This window comes from Lycorma delicatula, chromosome 5 (assembly GCF_047948215.1).
Source record: "Lycorma delicatula isolate Av1 chromosome 5, ASM4794821v1, whole genome shotgun sequence".
NCBI lineage: Eukaryota > Metazoa > Arthropoda > Insecta > Hemiptera > Fulgoridae > Lycorma > Lycorma delicatula.
Window position 1 is genome coordinate 170,803,552 of NC_134459.1, and position 20,844 is coordinate 170,824,395.

General features: G+C 30.3%; 1 protein-coding gene across 4 annotated transcripts in view; it reads right to left on the reverse strand.

Annotated features, from left to right (window-relative positions):
• The window catches only part of LOC142325591 (uncharacterized), a 30,131-nt gene extending 10,776 nt beyond the window's left edge, over positions 1–19,355 (reverse strand). Inside the window, exons 1-2 of one of the 4 annotated variants that reach the window (XM_075367526.1) lie at positions 19,266–19,355; positions 1,748–1,892 (exon numbers count right to left, since the gene is read on the reverse strand). In XM_075367526.1, coding sequence (XP_075223641.1) covers positions 1,748–1,885 — 138 coding nt within the window. In that variant the 5' untranslated portion in view covers positions 1,886–1,892; positions 19,266–19,355. Of the gene's footprint in view, positions 1–1,747; positions 1,893–2,782; positions 2,881–5,692; positions 5,832–19,265 lie in introns of those variants that run through there. The other 3 variants (XM_075367525.1, XM_075367523.1, XM_075367524.1) reach the window with 3 other exon arrangements.
• Between the last annotated feature and the right edge of the window lie 1,489 nt (positions 19,356–20,844).

Sequence of the window (20,844 nt, forward strand, 5' to 3'; positions counted from 1 at the left end):
AAATGTTTGGGAGTCTTTACTAACAATAATTTTCCAAGAATAAAATTACATTTAACTGAAATGATCACAGCAGTAACATTATTTTAACTGAGAAATGATGATGAAGACACCATTTGTCCACTTAATAATTCTTTGATGGGCCCAGAATATATTCATCCTCTTTTAGTCAATAAATGCTCTGCCTTTTTTATACAGTTTTTAACTACGTTCATCAATCATTCTTTAAATAATCATATTTTCTTTGGTGTTTTGAAAATTTGCTACATATGCCCATGCCCGCTAAATAAAAACGGTGTCATTCACACCATTAATTATCACTCTATCAGGAAATGCAATGTTTTTGTGAAACTCTTAGATAAGTTATTTTGTGCGAAAACTACACCTTGCATGAAAAAATGTATAGTTCCTGAACAAAGATTTTTGGGAGGTAAATTTAATTACACAAACAAACCTGTGTGTATAAATGGACGATACTGTTGATGCGCTAAATGATTGCTCTCAGCTTGATGCAATTTATATTGGTTTTTTTTTGTGCTCTTCATGGAGTTAATATTAAATAATTTATTAGAAAAGTTGCTGCATGTGGATTTTTTTTTTAGTGTTACCCATAAACATTAGAATATGTCCAGTACCATATGATAAACCTTTTTTAAATTAAACACATTTGGTTCTGGATAGATCAATATTTAGTTTTCTTTTTCTGTTTAACCTCCGGAACCACAGTAAGGTGGTTTGGAGGTGGATTCAGAGGATGTATGAGGATATGTATGAATGTAGATGAAGTTTAGCTTTGTAGTCTCAGGTCGACCGTCCCTGAGATGTGCGGTTAATTGAAACCCAACTACCAAAGAATACCAGTATTGACAATCTAGTTTTCAAATGCTAATAAAAGTAACTGTCTCTACTAGGATTTGAAGCTTAGAACTCACGACTTCAAAATCAGTTAATTTTCCAAAATTAACCATCAATTACTCAGATGGATAATTTATGTTTCAGTGTATGCAAAATCTAACGACAGCACCACTTCATTTTCAACATTTAAATTTTCTTATTTAACTAAATTGGTCTCTTCAATTATTAAAGCATCTTTTTTAATATCACCATTAATAATATCAATAATTTTTTTTTTGTTAATATTACAGCTTCATTATATCACTACTATTTACTACCAACATTGTAGAATAAACAAGCATTGCTATTTGTCAGTTTACAATTCATACTTGTTATTCACAAAATCCATTACAATTAGTAATAAAATCAGCTGATTAGATCTTGTTTTTTAAAACTGATAAGCGATCCTGCAAAATGAAAACATGTAACACATGAAGACTTCAGTAGATAATCCATTTATAATTTTTCAGTTTAGTAAAGTGATTTTGGGGCACTCTGTATAAATCACATAAAGAAAAAATCAAAACATGGTAAAAAATGCAATGAAGTCAAATTAAAGAATCGACATTAAGTGCATACATAAACTTTCATTCATATAATACTCCAATGTATACACACTGAGAGGGCTAGAATAAACTTCATACATCACTATAATTATAAAATAGATCTCTTGCGATTGAAGATCTCTTCAATCGCAATAGATCTTCATTATACAACCATTACCAAGTGGCTCCACTTTCACTTGCAAAGATTTACTATCCTAAAACATAAAATCAACATTTTAATGTTAAGTTTAATGATGTGATGACACTTCCTATATAACATAAACAAAAAATATAAATCAAATTATACTTACACAATCAGATGTAATATCATCTTCAATCGGGAGATGTGGTAAAACCAAACATGTATCCGCTGCAGTATCATCTTCAGTTTGTAGTTTGATACTTTTAGAGGACAGAGCTTCAAATGTGTAGATATTCTTTAGGTACATCCATTATCTTCAAAAATAAAAACATTCAGGTTAAAATTTAAGTATTTATAATAAAAACAATAAAATCGCTGCTAACTGTAAAACATTTCATTCATTGAAATTTTTAAATCAATTTTATTTATATTTAGATTTTTTCAATATTTATGAAATACAATTTTGAAACAGCCTGAGAAAATTTTAAACCCGACTAAATAATCTGGCTTTTTTATTTCTTATTTCATTAAATACAAAATTTAAAAGTATTAAAATTTCAAAATGCCTAAAGCATTTTTTGCAAATAAAATTTTGCAAAATTAGAAATTCAAGGGTTTGCTAGGCCGCCACTACGCTTCAGCCAGGTCTTTGATTATGTATTCACACATTAAAAAAGTAGTGTTACACAAATTTTTACAGAGCATCAAATACCTAACCTAAAATGTTCAACAGCTCTCCTACTAATAATAGATATGCTTAGAATTAGTTAAATACAATATCTAAATGATAAATGGTTTGGACAGCAATGATCTGTAGAAGGTAAAAATCCAAGCTGAGGATATCAATATTTTAGTTAATTAACAATCAGTTTTGTGAGTTATGGTGACCTGTTAAGATAATAATCCATTCTGTGTTGAGAGGTTAGGGTTTAAGGTTAAGGCTAGAGTTCTGTGGAGAGAGGTTACAGTTTTGTAGTTAAAACTATAAACTACCTTAACAGTTATTCAGTCGGAGACTCAGTCAGCTGAAGATGACTGATGCCGCTCTTTGTAAGGTGATTATCCATCGTACACAAGACCAACAGTGTAGAACATTTTAAAAGAATAGAAAAAATAGAAACTACAGTTGCATATTTTACTAATGTAAAAAGACATATTTTACATTAGTAGTCATTAAACATTAATATTAGCGTAATTAACTTACATCGAATATCAACTATCGACATCAACTTACAACAACTTGCTATAGTTGTAATTCAACTAACCTAACTCGCAAACAGATGATTACGGCAAATATGTCGGACCGACGATGCCAACATGAATTTTAGTAGTAATATAAATATAAAATTACTTTTTTTAGTGCAATTTCCACAAAAAAGCCAAAAATTATTACAATATAAAACAACATATAAATATGTGGAAATATACTCACAGAAGACGCCTTTAAGAGATAACAGAAATTTTATATCTGTTAAAAAAACTCGACTGCCAAAAAAAATGTCCCGGTCAGACCAGATCATTCACACGAAAGTGTGAAGTACAATTCCAGAGCTCCTAAATTTCCGACCTTTGCCAATAAATCTGTGAAGGCAGTATATAAATATGACTTTTTCTTTCTTTTACCTGTTTAGCCTCCGGTAATTACCTATCAGAAAATATTTCTGAGTATGGTATATGTATGAGTGTAAATGAACTAACTGTATTTTGGTAGTCTCAGTTCGACCATTCCTGAGCGCTGTGTGGTTATTCGAAACCCAACCACCAAAGAACACCGGTATCCACGATCTAGTATTCAAGTCCGTGTAAAAATAGCTGGCTTTACTAGGACTTGAACGCTGGAACCCTCAACTTCCAAATCAACTGATTTGGGAAGACGTGTTAACCACTAGACCAACCCGGTGGTTGATACCAATAAGACTGAATCTCTCCAATATTACGCATCGCCAGGTGAACGTTTTCAACATTAGGCTCAACTCCACTTTGTCGTAAACAGTCACAAACAGAAATATTTTGCTGACTTTTATGCAACTCTTCAGTTGAGAGGGCGTAAAACAGATAATCATTGGTTTGTAATCTTTTTTCGTTACTCATTTCCCTTGATTATAGGTAGTCAAGTGGAGTTATGGGCACTGACCAGTATTCTCTGAACCCACTCTTACATCTGGAAACAGTTTGACTCATGCCAATTCCTCTGCCCTTTATTCTTAGTTAGTCTCTGATAGATTTTTCTGTAAACCTACTTGGGTAAAAAGTACATAGTTTTATTTTTGCATTTTGTATGCATCATTTCAACAGTCATAACAAATTTATCCGTACACCATATTTTTAACATAATTACCGATTCCAGGGCCAAAATAAAATTTCACTATGGTACATAGATACATTTCATGAATCCTACCAAGCTAATGGTGGCTTTCCACTCTAGATTAACCATTTCTTTGCTCCAGCAATATAGGAAACATAGCATTGATAAGAATCTTTTCCTTCAGGACTGTTAACTACTTTAAACCTTTTCTTGCTGTATTGCCTAAACAGGTACAGCTTGAAGCAGTTTGCAAGGATAATTGCCATACATGATATTTGTATAAACAATAAACTGTTTTTGGAGAAACATAAGAACCAATGCCACTCAACAATTTACTTATTTCTGGATTATAGATTATCAAGTGCCAAATAAAATCAACAGTATGGTATTTTTTATTTTAGATTGTTGTACTTGGGGATATGTTATACATGTATTTAACAAGATAGGCGAGGTAAAATGTGAGGTGAAAAGATTTTTAATCTTTGCCAGGAATCAAATACAACTCTAGTTACTCTGTAACCTAATAACTACTACACTGAACTGGGTAGCTTTCTGCTTTGGTTCCATTACAGACAACAGTTTCAGTTGTAGAAAACCGAATAAGAAATAGTTACATTTTTCCAAATGAATTAATTATATTTGGTTTTACAGATCTTTCAATAGATTTTTTGAATACTAATATTGAATTGGAGAAAACTGGCTTTTATTATTTCTATGACTATATCTATAAGGCAGAAAAAAAGTTGTAAATCTGGTGTGGCAAATGTAAGCTTATTCTTCTTCTACTTCAAGTGGCATCTCCTTTCAGGAGGTTTGCAATCATCATCACTATTTTGACCTTTGAGTAGGCATTTCAGTGGACGTTTTGTTGAACAGTTACCTCAGTACTACCCTACCGTTCAGAATGAAATCCAAAGAGGAAAAACTACATGTAAGTCTATACTACCCTACCGTTCAGAATGAAATCCAAAGAGGAAAAACTACATGTAAGTCTATCATCTACAACTGTTTGTCACATTGTGAAAAAAATTGGTTTTTGTTATAAAAAAACTGAAGATGATCAACATTTTTAGATGGAAAAACATGCTATTGCATTAAAAAAAATTTAATTTTTAAACAGATTTCACAAATTAAAAGTGTCATGTGATGACCTACATATATTTCACATAGATGAGATGTATGTTAATGAAAATCATTCAGCAAGATTCAAAGAAAAATGAGATATTAAAATTAAAATACTCATCAGAAAGGCAGTAAATTAACAGTATGTCATGCAGGTTTAGCTAAAACATAGTTCATTACAGAAAGTAAATGCGTTTTCCGCAGTAAATTGAAAGCCGGTTCTTCATATTAATACTCAGAAATGAATAGGGACAGTTTTAAAAATTGGTTTACAAATGAATTTTTGAATTGCTTACAAGAAGGAACATAATAATAATGGATAACGCAACTTATCACCCTTTTGTGGTAAATAAAGTTACTATTAACAGCTGGAGGAAAACTGAAACCCAACACTGGCTTAAGAAAAAGCGGTTGCTTGCAACTCCATTCACACATTTTTAAAAATTTCAGTGTAACAATGAATTGTATAATGTTTACAGATATGATTTTAATGCCTTTATGTAATCTGTTATTCTTTTTACAGAGATGAGTCTTTGATAGAAATATTGCAAATAGTTGTAAAAATAAAAATAAATGAAAATAATACCAACAGTATAATAATAATATTGACAAAAATTATAATTTATAATATTAACAAGGTATAAAGTAACGTGATAAAACTGTGTGAAAGACAATATTAAACCATACCTGCATGTCGCTGGCCATTATAGCAGCCAACAGTATACATGATCACCTTCTAGTTGCAACTGTATTTTTGAATGATCTTTTCGACCTCAATTAGAAGCTTAATATTAAATACTTATTCAAATTTTTTCAACGATTACAATGATGTGTTTTTTCCCATAAAATATTCACTGAAACTAAAGATAGGCTGTCTCACAAAAAACACTCTGCACGCTTAAATAATACTAGTTTTGGGCTAAATCTTAATTATAATTATTGAGAAACAATCGTTTAATATACCACCAAAAGTAGAAAAAAATTCTTTGTTTTCCGCTTTTCACACCCTTAATTTTCAAAAGAAATGACATTAACTAAAATTGCCCAAATCCAGTTAGCGAAAAAATAATTGCTGTTTCCAACAATTCCTTCATTTTTTGTGCAATTTTTTTAACTAATATACATCAGTTTAACACAAGTACCACCTTTCATAGCGACCACTTAATAATATTGTTAAAGGTCATATACCAAAACTACTTATAAAAAAAATGTATTTTTTGAAGCAGTTCTGTAGTAACATTATTATTACTAACAACAAAAAGTTCCATATTATTCAAAAACACCATAAATTCTTAATAATTGTTCCATTATTAAGAATTTTTTAAGAACAAAGTGTAAGCAATACTCTCAGTCATAAAGATTTATTATTAAATTAAACTGTTAAAGTTGAGGAATCTTTATCTGATGATTCCAAAGATTTTTTTAAATTTGCTAATAAAAATAACAACAGCAGATCTTATCAATCTTGTATGCTTTTTGAAATGGGTATGTTAAGGGAGCTGACATTGTAAAACATTTTCTAAACTAAAAAATTTGAGAGTGTCAATACTAACAATGATTTTTCCTTAACTGAAATTACATTTAATTGTAATGATCGCTGCAGTTAAACATTATTTTAACTGAGAATGATGTTGAAGAGGCCATTTGACTTAATGAGAAGGCTTTGTCTGACAAGCCCAAAATATACATCCTCTTTTAGTGAAGAAATTCTCTGCCTTTTTTGTACAGCTTTTAACTAAGCTCTTCAATCATTATTTAAATACTCTTCTTTTTCCTAGCGTGCAAAAATTTGTTACATATATCCTGTTGAGGTTTTTCCCAATCAGTTAGGCAGTGGAGGAAGTGATTGATGTGTGAAGACTAGTCACCAGCTGACTGATACAGTCTGCTATGAGTTAAGAGAGATTACACGCCTTCCTACGGTCTCTGTTACTACCAGTGTAGCTCATAATCTGTAATTAAAAGTTTAATAGTGTGTGGTATTAATAAATACTTTACAGTTCAAAAATTGAGGTTTTTGTTTCACAACGTAAGCCAAAACGTGCCCATTATTTAAAAATGGTGACATTCAGATATCAATAATTATTACTCTCAGCAAATACAATTTTTTTGCAAAGATCTTAGGTTAATTTGTATGAAAATCAAACTTGCATAAAGAAATTTATATAGTTCCTGAACAACATGGTTTTTTTGGAAGGTAAATCTACACAAACAAACTTGTATATATATATAGAAGATACTATTGATGCACTAAATGATGGTAATTATCTTGATGCAATTTATACTGATTTTCGTTGCGCATCTGATGTAGTTAATATCAAGTTACTTGTTAAAAAACTAGCTGTTGTGAATTTAATAAATTGTTGTCTTTAATTCATTCATTTTGTACAAACATAATTACAGATTAAAGAGAAGTCTTAAGAAGTGGAAAGAAAAATGATCATTGGTAAGATGGACAGAGAATATAGGAAAGTTAAGGAGAATTTTGTGGTACATAAATTTAAATTTAATGTGTTAAATAAAGATGGTACACTGATTTATAGTACAGAAGAAACGGTCGATAAGGTGGGCAGAATATACTGAAGAGTTATACAGAGGAAATGAATCTAATGTTATATAATAGTGAGATCTGAATTTAATAGTACATTAAAAGATGTGAACAGCAGAAAGGCTCCTGGGATAGATGAGATACCTGCAGAAACTACAACTATTAAACTGATGTTTAATATTTATGAAAAAGGGGAAATTCCATCAGACTTCAGAAAGAGTGTTATTGTCATGATACCACAGAAAGCAGCAGCAGACAAATGTGAATAATATAAAACAATTAGCTCAACTACTCATATATAAAAAAATCTTAATTACAATTCTGTACAGAATTATTGAGATGAAGGTGGAAGAAATGTTGAACACTTATTTGGTTTCAGGAAAGGTCAAGAGAAGAGGGAAGCAATTTCAGTGCTCAGATTAATAATAGAAGGAAGAAAAACAAACAAACATAAATGGCATTTATAGACTTAGAAAAGACATTTGATAACAGACTGGAATAAAATTTTAAAAAATTTAACAGCATTTTAAAAAATTTAGGGTTAAGTATAAAGATAGAAGAACAACTGCTAACATTTACAGCAACCAAACTGCAACAGTAATAATCCAACATAAGAAGGAAGCTGTAATTAAAAAGGGAATCCAATAAAAATATTCCCTATCCCCATAACTTTTTAATCTTTACTTAGATCTTGCAGTTAATGATGTTAAAGAACAATTTAGATTTGGAAAAACAGTGCAAGGTGAAAATATAAAGATACTATAATTTGCTGATGAAATAGTATTTCTAGCAAAGAGTAAAAATAAGATTTAGAAGAAACAATGAATGATATAGATGAAGGTCTTACAAAAGAACTACTGTATGAAAATAAACAAGAACAAAACAAAAGTAATGACATGCAGTAGAAATAATGTAGATGGACCACTGAATATAAAAATAGCAAGAGAAAATATTATGGAGGTAGAATTTTGTTGTTTGGGAAATACAATTACTAAAGATGGACAAATTAACAGCGATATAAAATGCTGAATAGCGTAGGGGAAATGAACTTTCAGTCAGAAATATAATTTGCTTACATCAAAAATTAATTTAAATGTCAGAAAAACATATGATTGGAGTGTACCTTTATATGGAAATGAAACTTGGACGATCAGAGTACATAACAAGAAAAGATTAAAAAGCTTTAGTAATGTAGTGCTTTAGGAGAATGTTAAAAATCAGATGGGTGGAGAAAGTGATAAATGAAGAGGTGTTGTGGCAGTTGATGAAAAAGCATTTGGAAAAATATAGTTAAAAGAAGACACTCTTATAGGCCACATATTAAGGCATCCTGGAATAGTCACTTGTGACATTAAAGGGACAGGTAGATGGGAATAATTGTGCAGGCAGGCAATGTTTGGAATATATAAAACAAATTGCTAGGGATCTAGGATGTAGGGGATGATATACTGAAATTAAACGACAGACACTAAATACGGAATGTTGGAGAGCTGTATCAAACCAGTCAAATGACTGAAGGCAGAAAAAATATAATAAAATTGAGCGGATAACACTCAAGAAAGAAGACAAAATGTTCTATTGTCATACTAATAGTACAAATATAGAATAATGAAAACGCTAGTGGACTATTTTGAAAAACAAAAAGTTAAGAGAGAAGACTTGGAAAATAGCAAAATTGATGTTGTAGAAAAAATAAGTCTATATAAGAATGAATAAATGCACTATTATATCATTCTTATTTCAATTATAATAGTTTATTGAACATTGATAGTTTTCAAGCACCTCATTATTTTGTTGTAAAATGAACTAATTAGCAACCGAATGTATTTCTGTGTACTACTCACATGTACCTATATGTAATCATATGAGAAAGATCTATTAACAGCAGCGACTTTTGCTGAAATATTATGAATTACGCAAACTATTTTACAAAAAATTTCAGAAATCTAATCCCCTTTTTTATTTATTATTTTCATGTATTAAATTGTACAGGTTACAAAATTCAAATATCTCATTGGTATTTTAATACAATAGGCAAGCCGAAAGTTTTTAGTGTACTAGTCACTGTATTGTACTAGACTGTTGTGTTTGCATTTTATATACAAATCGGTCATGTAATCAGATGTTGTCATCCGGTTAGATAGTACAGCAAACCCTGCTCATTCATCTTGCCTAAGCCAGCAAACAGTTTGGTCGACAAAGACCTTCAGCTCGCTAAATGTAATTTGTGAAAATACTGACCATCATTTTACATACAGCAAATCATTAATCCATCATAATTCTTTTATGAAATAAATAGTAACCAAATGCATTTCTATGTACTACTCAGTTCTATCTGTCTATACATATGAGATATAAATCCTTCTGCTAAGAAGAATTTAAAAACTCCTAATAACAGATTACATAGCTCCTAATATATCACTGATATTTTATTGATTCTTGTAATACAGAAAAATAGAGTAAACAGCTACGACTGTACTTCTGTACATAACTCATGTGTACCTCTGTATACATAGAGAAAGCGGTCTACGACAAAACCATTTTTACTGGAAAAAAAAATTAATTATAATCATCCACTTAAAAAAATAAAAAATGTATCCCATTTTTTACTTATAATTATGAAACTAGCAATAATACGAGGGTTATTTTTTTTCAAGGTCTGATCGGTCACGAAATTAAAACCACAGTGAAAATAAAAAATTTTTTATTTGTAACAAGTACATACATAGTTGTGTTTTCAGCAATGTTTCTACGCCGGTCTGCAGCTCGATGTCTCGTTGTCCTCCTAGCCAGCGTTTCATGTGAGCAAAGAGGTGAAAATCGGATGGAGCCAAGTCCGAGCTGTATGGTGGGTGATCAAACAGTTCCCAACGAAAACGCTGCAGGAGCTTCTTTGTTACAGCTGCAGTATGCAGCCGAGCATTGTCATGGAGAAAGACAAAGCCTGATGACAACATTCCTCTCCGCTTATTCTGAATTGCCCTTCGTAGACGTTGAAGAGTCACGCAGTATGAGGCTGCAGTGATGGTCGTGCCACGTTCCATGAATTCCACCAAGAGAACTCCATTTCGGCACTTCACACTTGGCAGGAGATGCTATTGTTGTAGACATGTTTACGTGCTAGCTATGTGTTCAGAACTAAACGAAGTGATGTGGCGTGATTGAAGGCCATACTAGAGACGCTGTGCAAAGGTTCATCTGATTTTTGCACGGGTTTTTATTTCGCGACCGATTGGACCTTGAAAAAAAAATAACCCTTGTATAAACCTGCAAAAATAAAATGGATCAGTGGATAGGACCAATTTAAATATAATAAGCAGTATTATAACTGAATGGAAACAATGTATAGTAGCATACAAATTAATCTGAATTCAGAGAATTTTTTGTTTATTTCTATGTTGTGACTATAATGCTTGACCATACCGTTCTTTAAGTTGTCCATGTAATAAGAGATTATTTTCCTTTGGTTATTGATCAATTTTCATGTTTTAAATAGTGTTTTGTGAAAGTTTATTTCATTTTTTATTACAAAATCATACTTTGTAATTTTATTTGTTCTGTGGGTCTTGAATTTATAATAAAGGAAATAGATTTCAACTTCTTCCAGTTGAAAAGCTTGTTGACCAGCTAAAAAGCAGCTTCTAACACAGCAATGTGCAAAAAAAGGCTCTTATGATCCAAAGCACATCTTATTTGGAAAATAGAACAGAAAAAATTTTTTTTTTTGATAACTACATTTTTATGTTCAGGGGCAAAGCGTTCCATATATCACAAAAGTATCAGATGAAAATACATCACCTAATTTTCAACAATCAGTTGAATGTTCTGGGGTTGTTCACATTTGAAACCCCTTGTTTATTACTTCCAATAGATGATTTGTTGAAAATTGATGTATATGTCAATTTTCTGAAGTAAAGGATTGTGATGCAACTTCAATGTTAATTGCCACAAGGCAATGGAGTGTTGAAGAAGATTTGAAGTCACGTCAAGTTTCCAAAGAGTGGAAGATTTTATTGAAGCATAAAACTATTCAAGTGCTTTCGTGGCCAGGGAACTCCCTAGACTTAAATCCAGCTGAAAATTTTGTGTTTGTATATGTTAGTTTTTGGTATAATAAAAAAACATGCACGAAGAATTCGGAAGTAGCCTATTATAAATTATTTGTTACATTGTATTTGTAACAAATACAATGTACAAATACAATAAATGAATTATACAATAATTCATTTATTGTATAATTATTATAAAACAAAATTAAATATTTTATAAATATTTTGAAATGACTGCCTTTTAATACAGTGCTGAATTAATTTACAATCAAGTAAATTAATCATTGTAACCTTTTTTTTATTTGAAGTAACTAAACAATTTAAACGCCGACAATTATTTATTTCTTTGTGTTAATGTTACAAAAATATACATTATTTGTATATTTTTTATTTTAAACCACCTGTCTATAAATTCTATAATGTTTGTACACCTGCTATTTGACCGATCGTATCTGATCACATACGGTAATGGCGGAGAAAAATTGGTTGCGAAATATATTATACCAAATAGTATTTGAATTTCATTAAATATAATCATTAAAATGGGTGAAAACGGTTATAATAAAGTAGAAAACCCAGTTCTGCACGTGTTAGTGGTCGGTTTTCATCATAAAAAGGGATGTCAAGTAAGTTTCGTTGAAATACTTTGTGTTTATATTGGATAGATATTTTTGCATTTTTTTGTTTACGTATTTTGATATTAAAGAATAATTATAAATTATAAGTTTTTTATTATATTGTTTTATAGTTATATTCAGTATTGCATTAAGGATTTATTTTAAATGAGATTAGTTAGCTATGGAATTATATATGTATTCGTGTTGATTAAAACTTGCAGCTTTTAAACAATATTTGTTTATTTTATTTCATCTAATCGCATTAATGCGTCTATTATAACGTAACATTAACTTTAATGAAGTTAAGGGTGCAATTGTACTTTGTGCAGTACTGTTATTAGAATAATAATTTGTTTAATATGTTATGGAATATTCTCTTCAGTGGTTAGGTTTACTTTTATTACCCAGCTTTTTTATAATCTTTTCTTCTCAGATACTCCGATTGTCCAAGTTTCACTTCCTTCTAAAGCGACACTCCAAACATACACTCTCAAAAATCTTTTCCTGACATTTAAATTAATTTTTGATGTAAACAACTTATATTTCTTACTGAAGGCTCGTTTAGCTTGTGCTATTCGGCATTTTATATCGCTCCTGCTCCGTCCATCTTTAGTAATTCTACTTCCCAAATAACAAAATTCTTCTACCTCCATAATCTTTTCTCCTCCTATTTTCACATTCAGTGGTCCATCTTTGTTATTTCTACTACATTTCATTACTTTTGTTTTGTTCTTGTTTATTTTCATGCGATAGTTCTTGCGTAGGACTTAATCTATGCCGTTCATTGTTTCTTCTAAATCCTTTTTATTCTCGGCTAGAATTACTATATCATCAGCAAATCGTAGCATCTTTATCTTTTCACCTTGTACTGTTACTCCGAATCTAAATTGTTCTTTAACATCATTGGAACTGATCTTTACATGGAACTGCTAGTTCCATGTAAAGATTAAAAAGTAACGGAGATAGGGAACATCCTTGTCGGACTCCCTTTCTTATTATGGCTTCTTTCTTATGTTCTTCAATTGCTACTGTTGCTGTTTGGTTCCTGTACATGTTAGCAATTGTTCTTCTATCCCTGTATTTGAACCCTAATTTTTTAAAAATGCCTACATTTTATTCCAGTCTACGTTATCGAATGCCTTTTCTAGGTCTATAAACGCCATGTATGTTGGTTTGTTTTTCTTTAATCTTCCTTCTACTATTAATCTGAGGCCTAAAATTGCTTCCCTTGTCCCTATACTTTTCCTGAAACCAAATTGGTCTTCTCCTAACACTTCCTCCACTCTCCTCTCAATTCTTCTGTATAGAATTCTAGTTAAGATTTTTGATGCACGACTAGTTAAACTAATTGTTCTGTATTCTTCACATTTATCTGCCCCTGATTTCTTTGGTATCATTACTATAACACTTTTTTTGAAGTCTGACGGAAATTCCCCTTTTTCATAAATATTACACACCAGTTTGTATAATCTATTAATCGCCTCCTCCCCTGCACTGCGCAGTAATTCTACAGGTATTCCGTCTATTCCAGGAGCCTTTCTGCCATTTAAATCTTTTAATGCTCTCTTAAATTCAGATCTCAGTATTGTTTCTCCCATTTCATACTCCTCAACTTCCTCTTCTTCCTCTATAAAACCATTTTCTAATTCATTTCCTCCGTATAACTCTTCAATAGGTTAAAATATGTAATTAAAATATGTTCATATTAAAGGTATCTTTTCTATGAACTGATTTTGCTGGTTCATGTTTCACGGTAAATAAAATACAGGTTCAGTTATGTATAAAGAATATATTTTCATAAATTATAATGATCAATATATATTAATATATTTTAGATTTAGTTGAATTTATATTACATTGTTGCTTACTTTTGTATACTGATTGAAATATATACATCACTATCAAAATATCTTACATCACTATCAAAATCTTAGTGCAGCTTTCAAAATACCGTCATCCTCATATTCTGTCTGATGGTTGATCATATTAAATTTATATACACATAAAAATATATATACTATATATATAGTATCTTTCTAAAATGTCAAATCCCTTACTATTTGTAATCATATTATATTTTTTAATTTCCAGTATTTTTAAATTTGTCCTAATATCAGATCAGATATTGTATGTTTGTTCTTAATCAGATGATCAGATACATTAGAGAAACCCAGTTTACCTTTTTTATAATTTCTAAAATATTCCAAAAATACAGTCTTACACGATCTAGTGATCTTTCGTATATAAATACGGTCACAACCATTACATCCAATTTTATAAATACCACTCAAATTATATAAATCAGATATTGGGCGTTTTATTACGTGGTTATTTGTCTGGTACGCAAGTTTAAATTTATTACTATCATAAACATTTGTGATATGTTCAACTATTTAATCAGTATATACAAGGCGTTTCATAATGTTCTTAGGAGTTATAAAAATTCAGTACAAAAAAAGTATTTCACTTATCTAAATGAAAGTTGTACGAGGTGATGCAGGGACTCAAACAGTTTTTGTTAAAATCTATAAATGTTCAATATGTGCTCCTCTGGTGACACAGCACACATCAACACGAAAGTCTAGCTCTTGCCAAACTCGTTCTAACATGTCATTTTTGCTAGAGTTGATTGCACTTATTATGCGATACTTTAGCTCAGGGATATCAGGGATACTGTTCTTCTCTGGAAACTGAAAATGGTTTAAATAATTGAAAAAATCAGACAAAATTATTGAACATGAGAATTCTCAAAGGTATTAAAATTCTTTCACAACGTGAAAATAAGACTGATTAAAGAAAGGTTTAATAGTTGCACAGCTTCAAAATCACATTGTTAAAGAGAAAAAGAAATGTTGACAAGTATTTAAAGGGTGTAACCCTGCAAAGAATATTTAGGCAAACAAAATTTGGCCATAAGAGACTGCAGAAAAAGAAACTATCACTGAAACTGAAACTGAAAAATAGGAGTGACAGAAACACTGGAAGTTTTATAGAACTTCTGAAGCTTCTTGAAGAGTTTGACCATGACCTTTTTAATACGTAGAGCAAAATTTAGTATCAAATACATACCTTTCACCAGAAATACAAAATGAATTCATCCAGCTTTTAGCATATTCAGTCGGAGAAAAACTTGTGTATGACAACCACAAAACCAAATACTACGGAATAATGTTTGACCACGAACAAGTGTCAAAGATCATTAGACATGTAGATATAAACTATGAGGAAAAACTATAGTTATGAAGGAGTCTTTCTTAGTATTCATTCAAACTCATAAAAAATATACAGAAAGGATTGTATATATGACATTGCAACAAATGTTGTATAAATTACTTTTTGAAAACTGTCTGTCGATCACAGTTTTAAAACAACACATCTATAATGTCTGGCTAAAAAACAAACAGCGCAACAATTTGTTGCGCTTTATTCAAAAGCTATGTCTGTTAACTGTGATAATCACACACTTAATTTACTTGGGGATTCATTATTTAAGTCTTGAGGGAAAGGTATGATATTTTTCAGTACTGTGCATTCTATGTACGTTTATTTTTTGTGGTCAGCTGTTCGGTCAGAGAGACTGAAAACTGCTCTTGGTGAGTCAGTGAAGAAGCTGTTAAATTGACAACACTTGGTAGAACTAATGGAAAATATAGCAGATGATCAGAATGAAAATTCAGATACAAGAAGTGTTGCGATTCAGTTGTTATATCAGATTTTAACTTCGAGTTTCTGGTCCTTCTTCAGTTTTGTCAAGATTGACTGATTTTAGAAAAGGCTTCAGGATGACACAAAGAATTTCCATAATACTACTCAAGTTATTCAGGCTTTACAAGAGCATTTCCTTCTAAACAGTGATGCCATATGCAAGAATCCTCTTGAGAAGCAAAGGAACTGTGCAGTACTTGTGATCTCCAAGTTTAGAAACAACAAAGGAAGAAGAAAATGGCTGGAGAAACAAAAGAGGATATAAGGCTAACAATAGATAATGAAATGCTATGAATGATGAAAAGAATGCTTGACAAAAGCTTATGAGAGAAGAATTCATCAGCTTGAAAAAACTGAAATCGGTTTTGATTTTCTTTTACATACAAATGTACGCAACTAATGAAAGTAACTTGAAGCAGAGATGCATTTTTATGGGCAGGTTGGATGGCTTGGAGATGTTCAGTGAAATAATGGACTGGTGAATGCTACTCAACACAAGGGCTGATGTTAAGATTTCGACACCAGCAGACCTGCTACACTTCATCGTGTAGTTTGGGGATGATGCATTTCCAAATTTGGAAGCCGGTCTTCAGATCTTACTGACTGTTACAACATCCAGTGCCAGTTGGGAAAGGTTAAAGTTAAAACTTATCCTGCCTACCTGAGATCATCAGCCGGGCAGAAAAGTTTTCAGCCTTGGCTTTGCTGAGTGTGAAGCAGGAGGTTACCGACAATAGCATAAATTTGAGAAACTAATCAATAAATTTGCAGCAGTTGAGACAAGGAGCATGTTTATTTGAAGTTATGTAATTATATCTAAAGTATTACATCAAACTATTTCTTTCACTTTATTTTAACTTATCAGGTTATGACATCCAAAATAATGTTTTATGTTTTCATAGTGTTATATGTGACTAATATTTTATATAATATAAAATAATTTATATATTAAAACAATTATATAATAGCATTCATAATTCTGGTTTAATTTTTCATAGCAGGGGATTAATTGAAAAGTTACCGCATTTATTATTCAACAGCTATCAGTCCCATCGTATTTTTATTTGCAGACATGTACAACATTTTGACCTTTTTCTAAAAAAAAAGCCCTCATTGAGAGCTTTTCAACGATACATAATAAGTGGTACTTGTTTTCATCGGTTCCAGAGTTATAGCCAAATAAAGTTTTAATTAATAAAATATTTGTAAGTTACAAGCGAAAGGCACATCGGTTCGAATACCGACTTCATGTTCATATATTTATTTTTTTCTAACTTAAATATATTGATTTATTAATAATTATTAACCTCAGATTGTAAAAGATTTACAAAAAATGACATTTCAGTGTTAGCAATAAAATGAAAAAATCAGAAGTTATTAGTGAAATAAAATGTTGTATACTTTCCGGTTTTAATTCAAACATTTTTGTGGAGATTAATAATTAATTATTAATAAATCAATACAAGGCTATATTTTAAATGAAATTTTTATATAATAAAGAGATAATTCAGTTTTCATTGTTTAGATTTCAAATTCTAAATCTAGAAAGATTGTAGTCGCAAACATGAATAAAACTAGAATTGATAATAAAAATGGGCTTAATTCAAAAGAAATAATGAATAAGCTTTAGTTTTTTATCAAATTATTTTATTTACGGGTCTCTAAATAAAGTAGACTAGTTTTTTTTGGCAGCCAAAGTGACAACACTGCAAAGTTACATAAACATATGGTTATATGAACAGCTGATTTATATTAGGTATTAATATTTTTAATCTATTGTTCTCACATGAGACGTAAACAAACTTTTCGTGAAATGAGTTCTTGGGCGTTCGTGTGTGTGTGTGCGCGCGCGCATGCGTGTGTATTTGAAATCAATGTCAACAATTATTTCATGTTTTTTATTATTTTCTCATTAGGTTTTGTCGTTTCATACAAAAAAAGAAAATTCTGAAGCCTAAACTATATACATTAAGACAAAAATAAAGCCTGAAGTTTGCAACAATTTTTGCACGAAATAATTTTTTTTTGTACATTTTAATAGGACTCGGTCCTCCATTCTATGTTGGTTAAAAAAAAAGTTATCTAACACTGTAACTACCAACTATGCATTCGCTCGAGTATTCCATTTATTGTATGTTAAATTTTAAATTAATGTAATTATAATATGTAATGTTAAATTACATATTATATAAATTAATATTAATTTTGCCGAGATATTACCACCGTAATATCTCGGCAGCCGCTCGTCCGATTTTCACGATTCAAACGGCGTATGTATCAGCAAATCGAGCACTAACTGTTTAACGCATCGAATACGCTATTGATCGACCGGATCTTGTTTATCCGGAAATTAAATCGTTTAGCCCTGCAGCTAGTAAATATATAAATAAGAACAAAGTATATAAATGTCTAAACAAACACAGATTAAACTTCACACATTACTTTATGTTAGTATTAATAAAAAATAGATCTCTCTAAGATGTAGCAAGCAAGCACGCGTTCAGTGACTTGGACGGGGCGATATTACATGTCTATTGTTAATTACACTACTAGATTTTTTTAAATTTCTGCTTTAAATTAAAATAAAAAATTGTAATTTTTGGCAAAAAAAAAATAACTGAAGCGCGCACCCGAATGTGCTTTTATGTATATGTGCAATCATCATGTTTATGTGCGCGGTTGTAATTATATATATATACATACTGAATATTACATAAAATTAAATAATTGAAGGCCTCATCATTAACCGTTTATGTACTGCTGGCTATGTTATTTAGCTAATCATGCAGGTGAATTTTAAAAGTTGGATTCATTGTACAATTGTAAGTTATCACGCTTAATAAAAAATATTTAAAAAAATCAAAATAAATATTTGTTGCAAAAAAATTAATAATAAATATGACCACCTAACATAAAAACCGACCGTTTTGATCTGCAAAACACATCAATGTAAGTTTAAAAAAAGCGAGAAAATATTTTTAAAGTATTTCATGTAACAATAAAGGCCATTTTACCTTTTTAAAATATATAGCTAATTTATTAATCAAATGCAGACACAGATAAAAGATTTTGTTATTAACAGAAATCTAATTTTTTTTTAAAAACAAAAAACAGAATTTAAATAAAATATTGACACCCGAAATAATTAATAAGTAGCAATTATTAGAGGACATTTAAATAGAAATTAAATACAAAAAATTTAGTCTACAAAAGAATCGGAAACCTCTCTTTTAGTGTATACTAAAAGAGAAATGTATAACTTACTTGAAAGCAAATTATTTTTATTAAATTTCTATATAAATTCTATATATAAATTTTATAAGAATTTTAAAAGAACTTACCTGGTTTACATGTTGAATTCTTTTCTGAACGGTCGTTTAGATTCGTTTAAAATATTCCTAAATATTAATAATGTTCGCCAAATACAAATAATCAAGTAAACAAAATTTGATACGGCTTTGATAACGACGCTACAAATCGTAAAGAAATATTATTTGGTGTATTTGACAACTTTAATCGTTAATAACAGTAATACTAATTTAACAAATTATCAGAAAGAAAAGATTAGATTATATATATATATATATATATATATATATAAGTTTGGTTTATTTTTTCTACATTGCTTTATGTAATGGAACAGGTAATAATATTATAAATAAATATAATTTTTCATCGACGTAACACATTTTGACACACGCAGTTCTTTTTTTGTTGACGAATTATGGCGCGAACAGATGGAAGGACAAGAGTCGGAACATTCTAGAAATTTTGCTATCTGGTCCCATTCACGTGCACACTCCCTCACAATCATCACTACGTACAAAGTTATCACAGGAAGTAAATTTTGTTCAGAGCCATCTTTTTATTTTATTAATGTTAATTTTTTATTTATTATTACTTCCTTATATTAATAATACAGATTACTGAATTCATTAGTTTTAATTTTCGAGTTAATAGTTTTTTAATTCCTTGTACGAAGTAAAGAAAGTATATTATGATCGTGAAAAATTTTCAGATTTCAATGGAAATATCCGTTTTGACCATCCCTGAATCCATTTTTACTAGTTTTGGCGTGACGTCTGTTTATATATATATATAAGTTATAAGGGCCTAAAATATATGTAAGTAAAGTTTTTTGATATCACCAACGATTGGCCCATGGGGTGGAAAAAATGGGGTTTTGAAGACAAAAAAAAAATCATACCTCCCTTAATAGGTACAATTATCGAATCGGTTTAAAGTGATCGTTATTCCTCTAAACATTACCTAAAACTTTTGTCCGAAACAATTTTTGATATGACCAACCCTTACTTACGGCAAGGGACGACCAAAATATTGCCGGAATTGTAAGATGGGCTAAAATTCTCGTACGCTAAACATGTGAAAGTTTTTTTCACGTGCAAATTATTTTTGTATCGAGTAAATATGAAGTTTTTCTTAACATTAAGGTGGAAATCTTTTTTATCCCCTATTTAGCACCGGTGAAATCTACATTCGCTTTCCGGCTTGCCGAAAGGTTTTTTTTTATATTATAACACTTTTAAACTACTTTCAATATAATTTATTATAAACGTATTTTTTAATTGTAATCAATAATTTAAAAAAAAAATTGCTTTAAACTTTTATTTTATTTTAGAATTACATTATTTTAAATGAATTTTTTTTGTGGTTTTCCGAGAAAAATAAATGACGATTATAAAAAAAGTAATCAAGTATACTAAGTATAATCGGCCTCCGTGACGCGAATGGTAGCGTCTCGACGTTTCATCCGGAGATCCCGGGTTCGAATCCCGGTCAGGCATGCCATTTTCACACACGCTACAAATCATTCATCCTATTCTCTGAAAGTAATACCTAACGGTGATCCCGGAGGTTAAAAAAAAAAAAGTAATAATAACTATGTTTCTTTCCAAACCG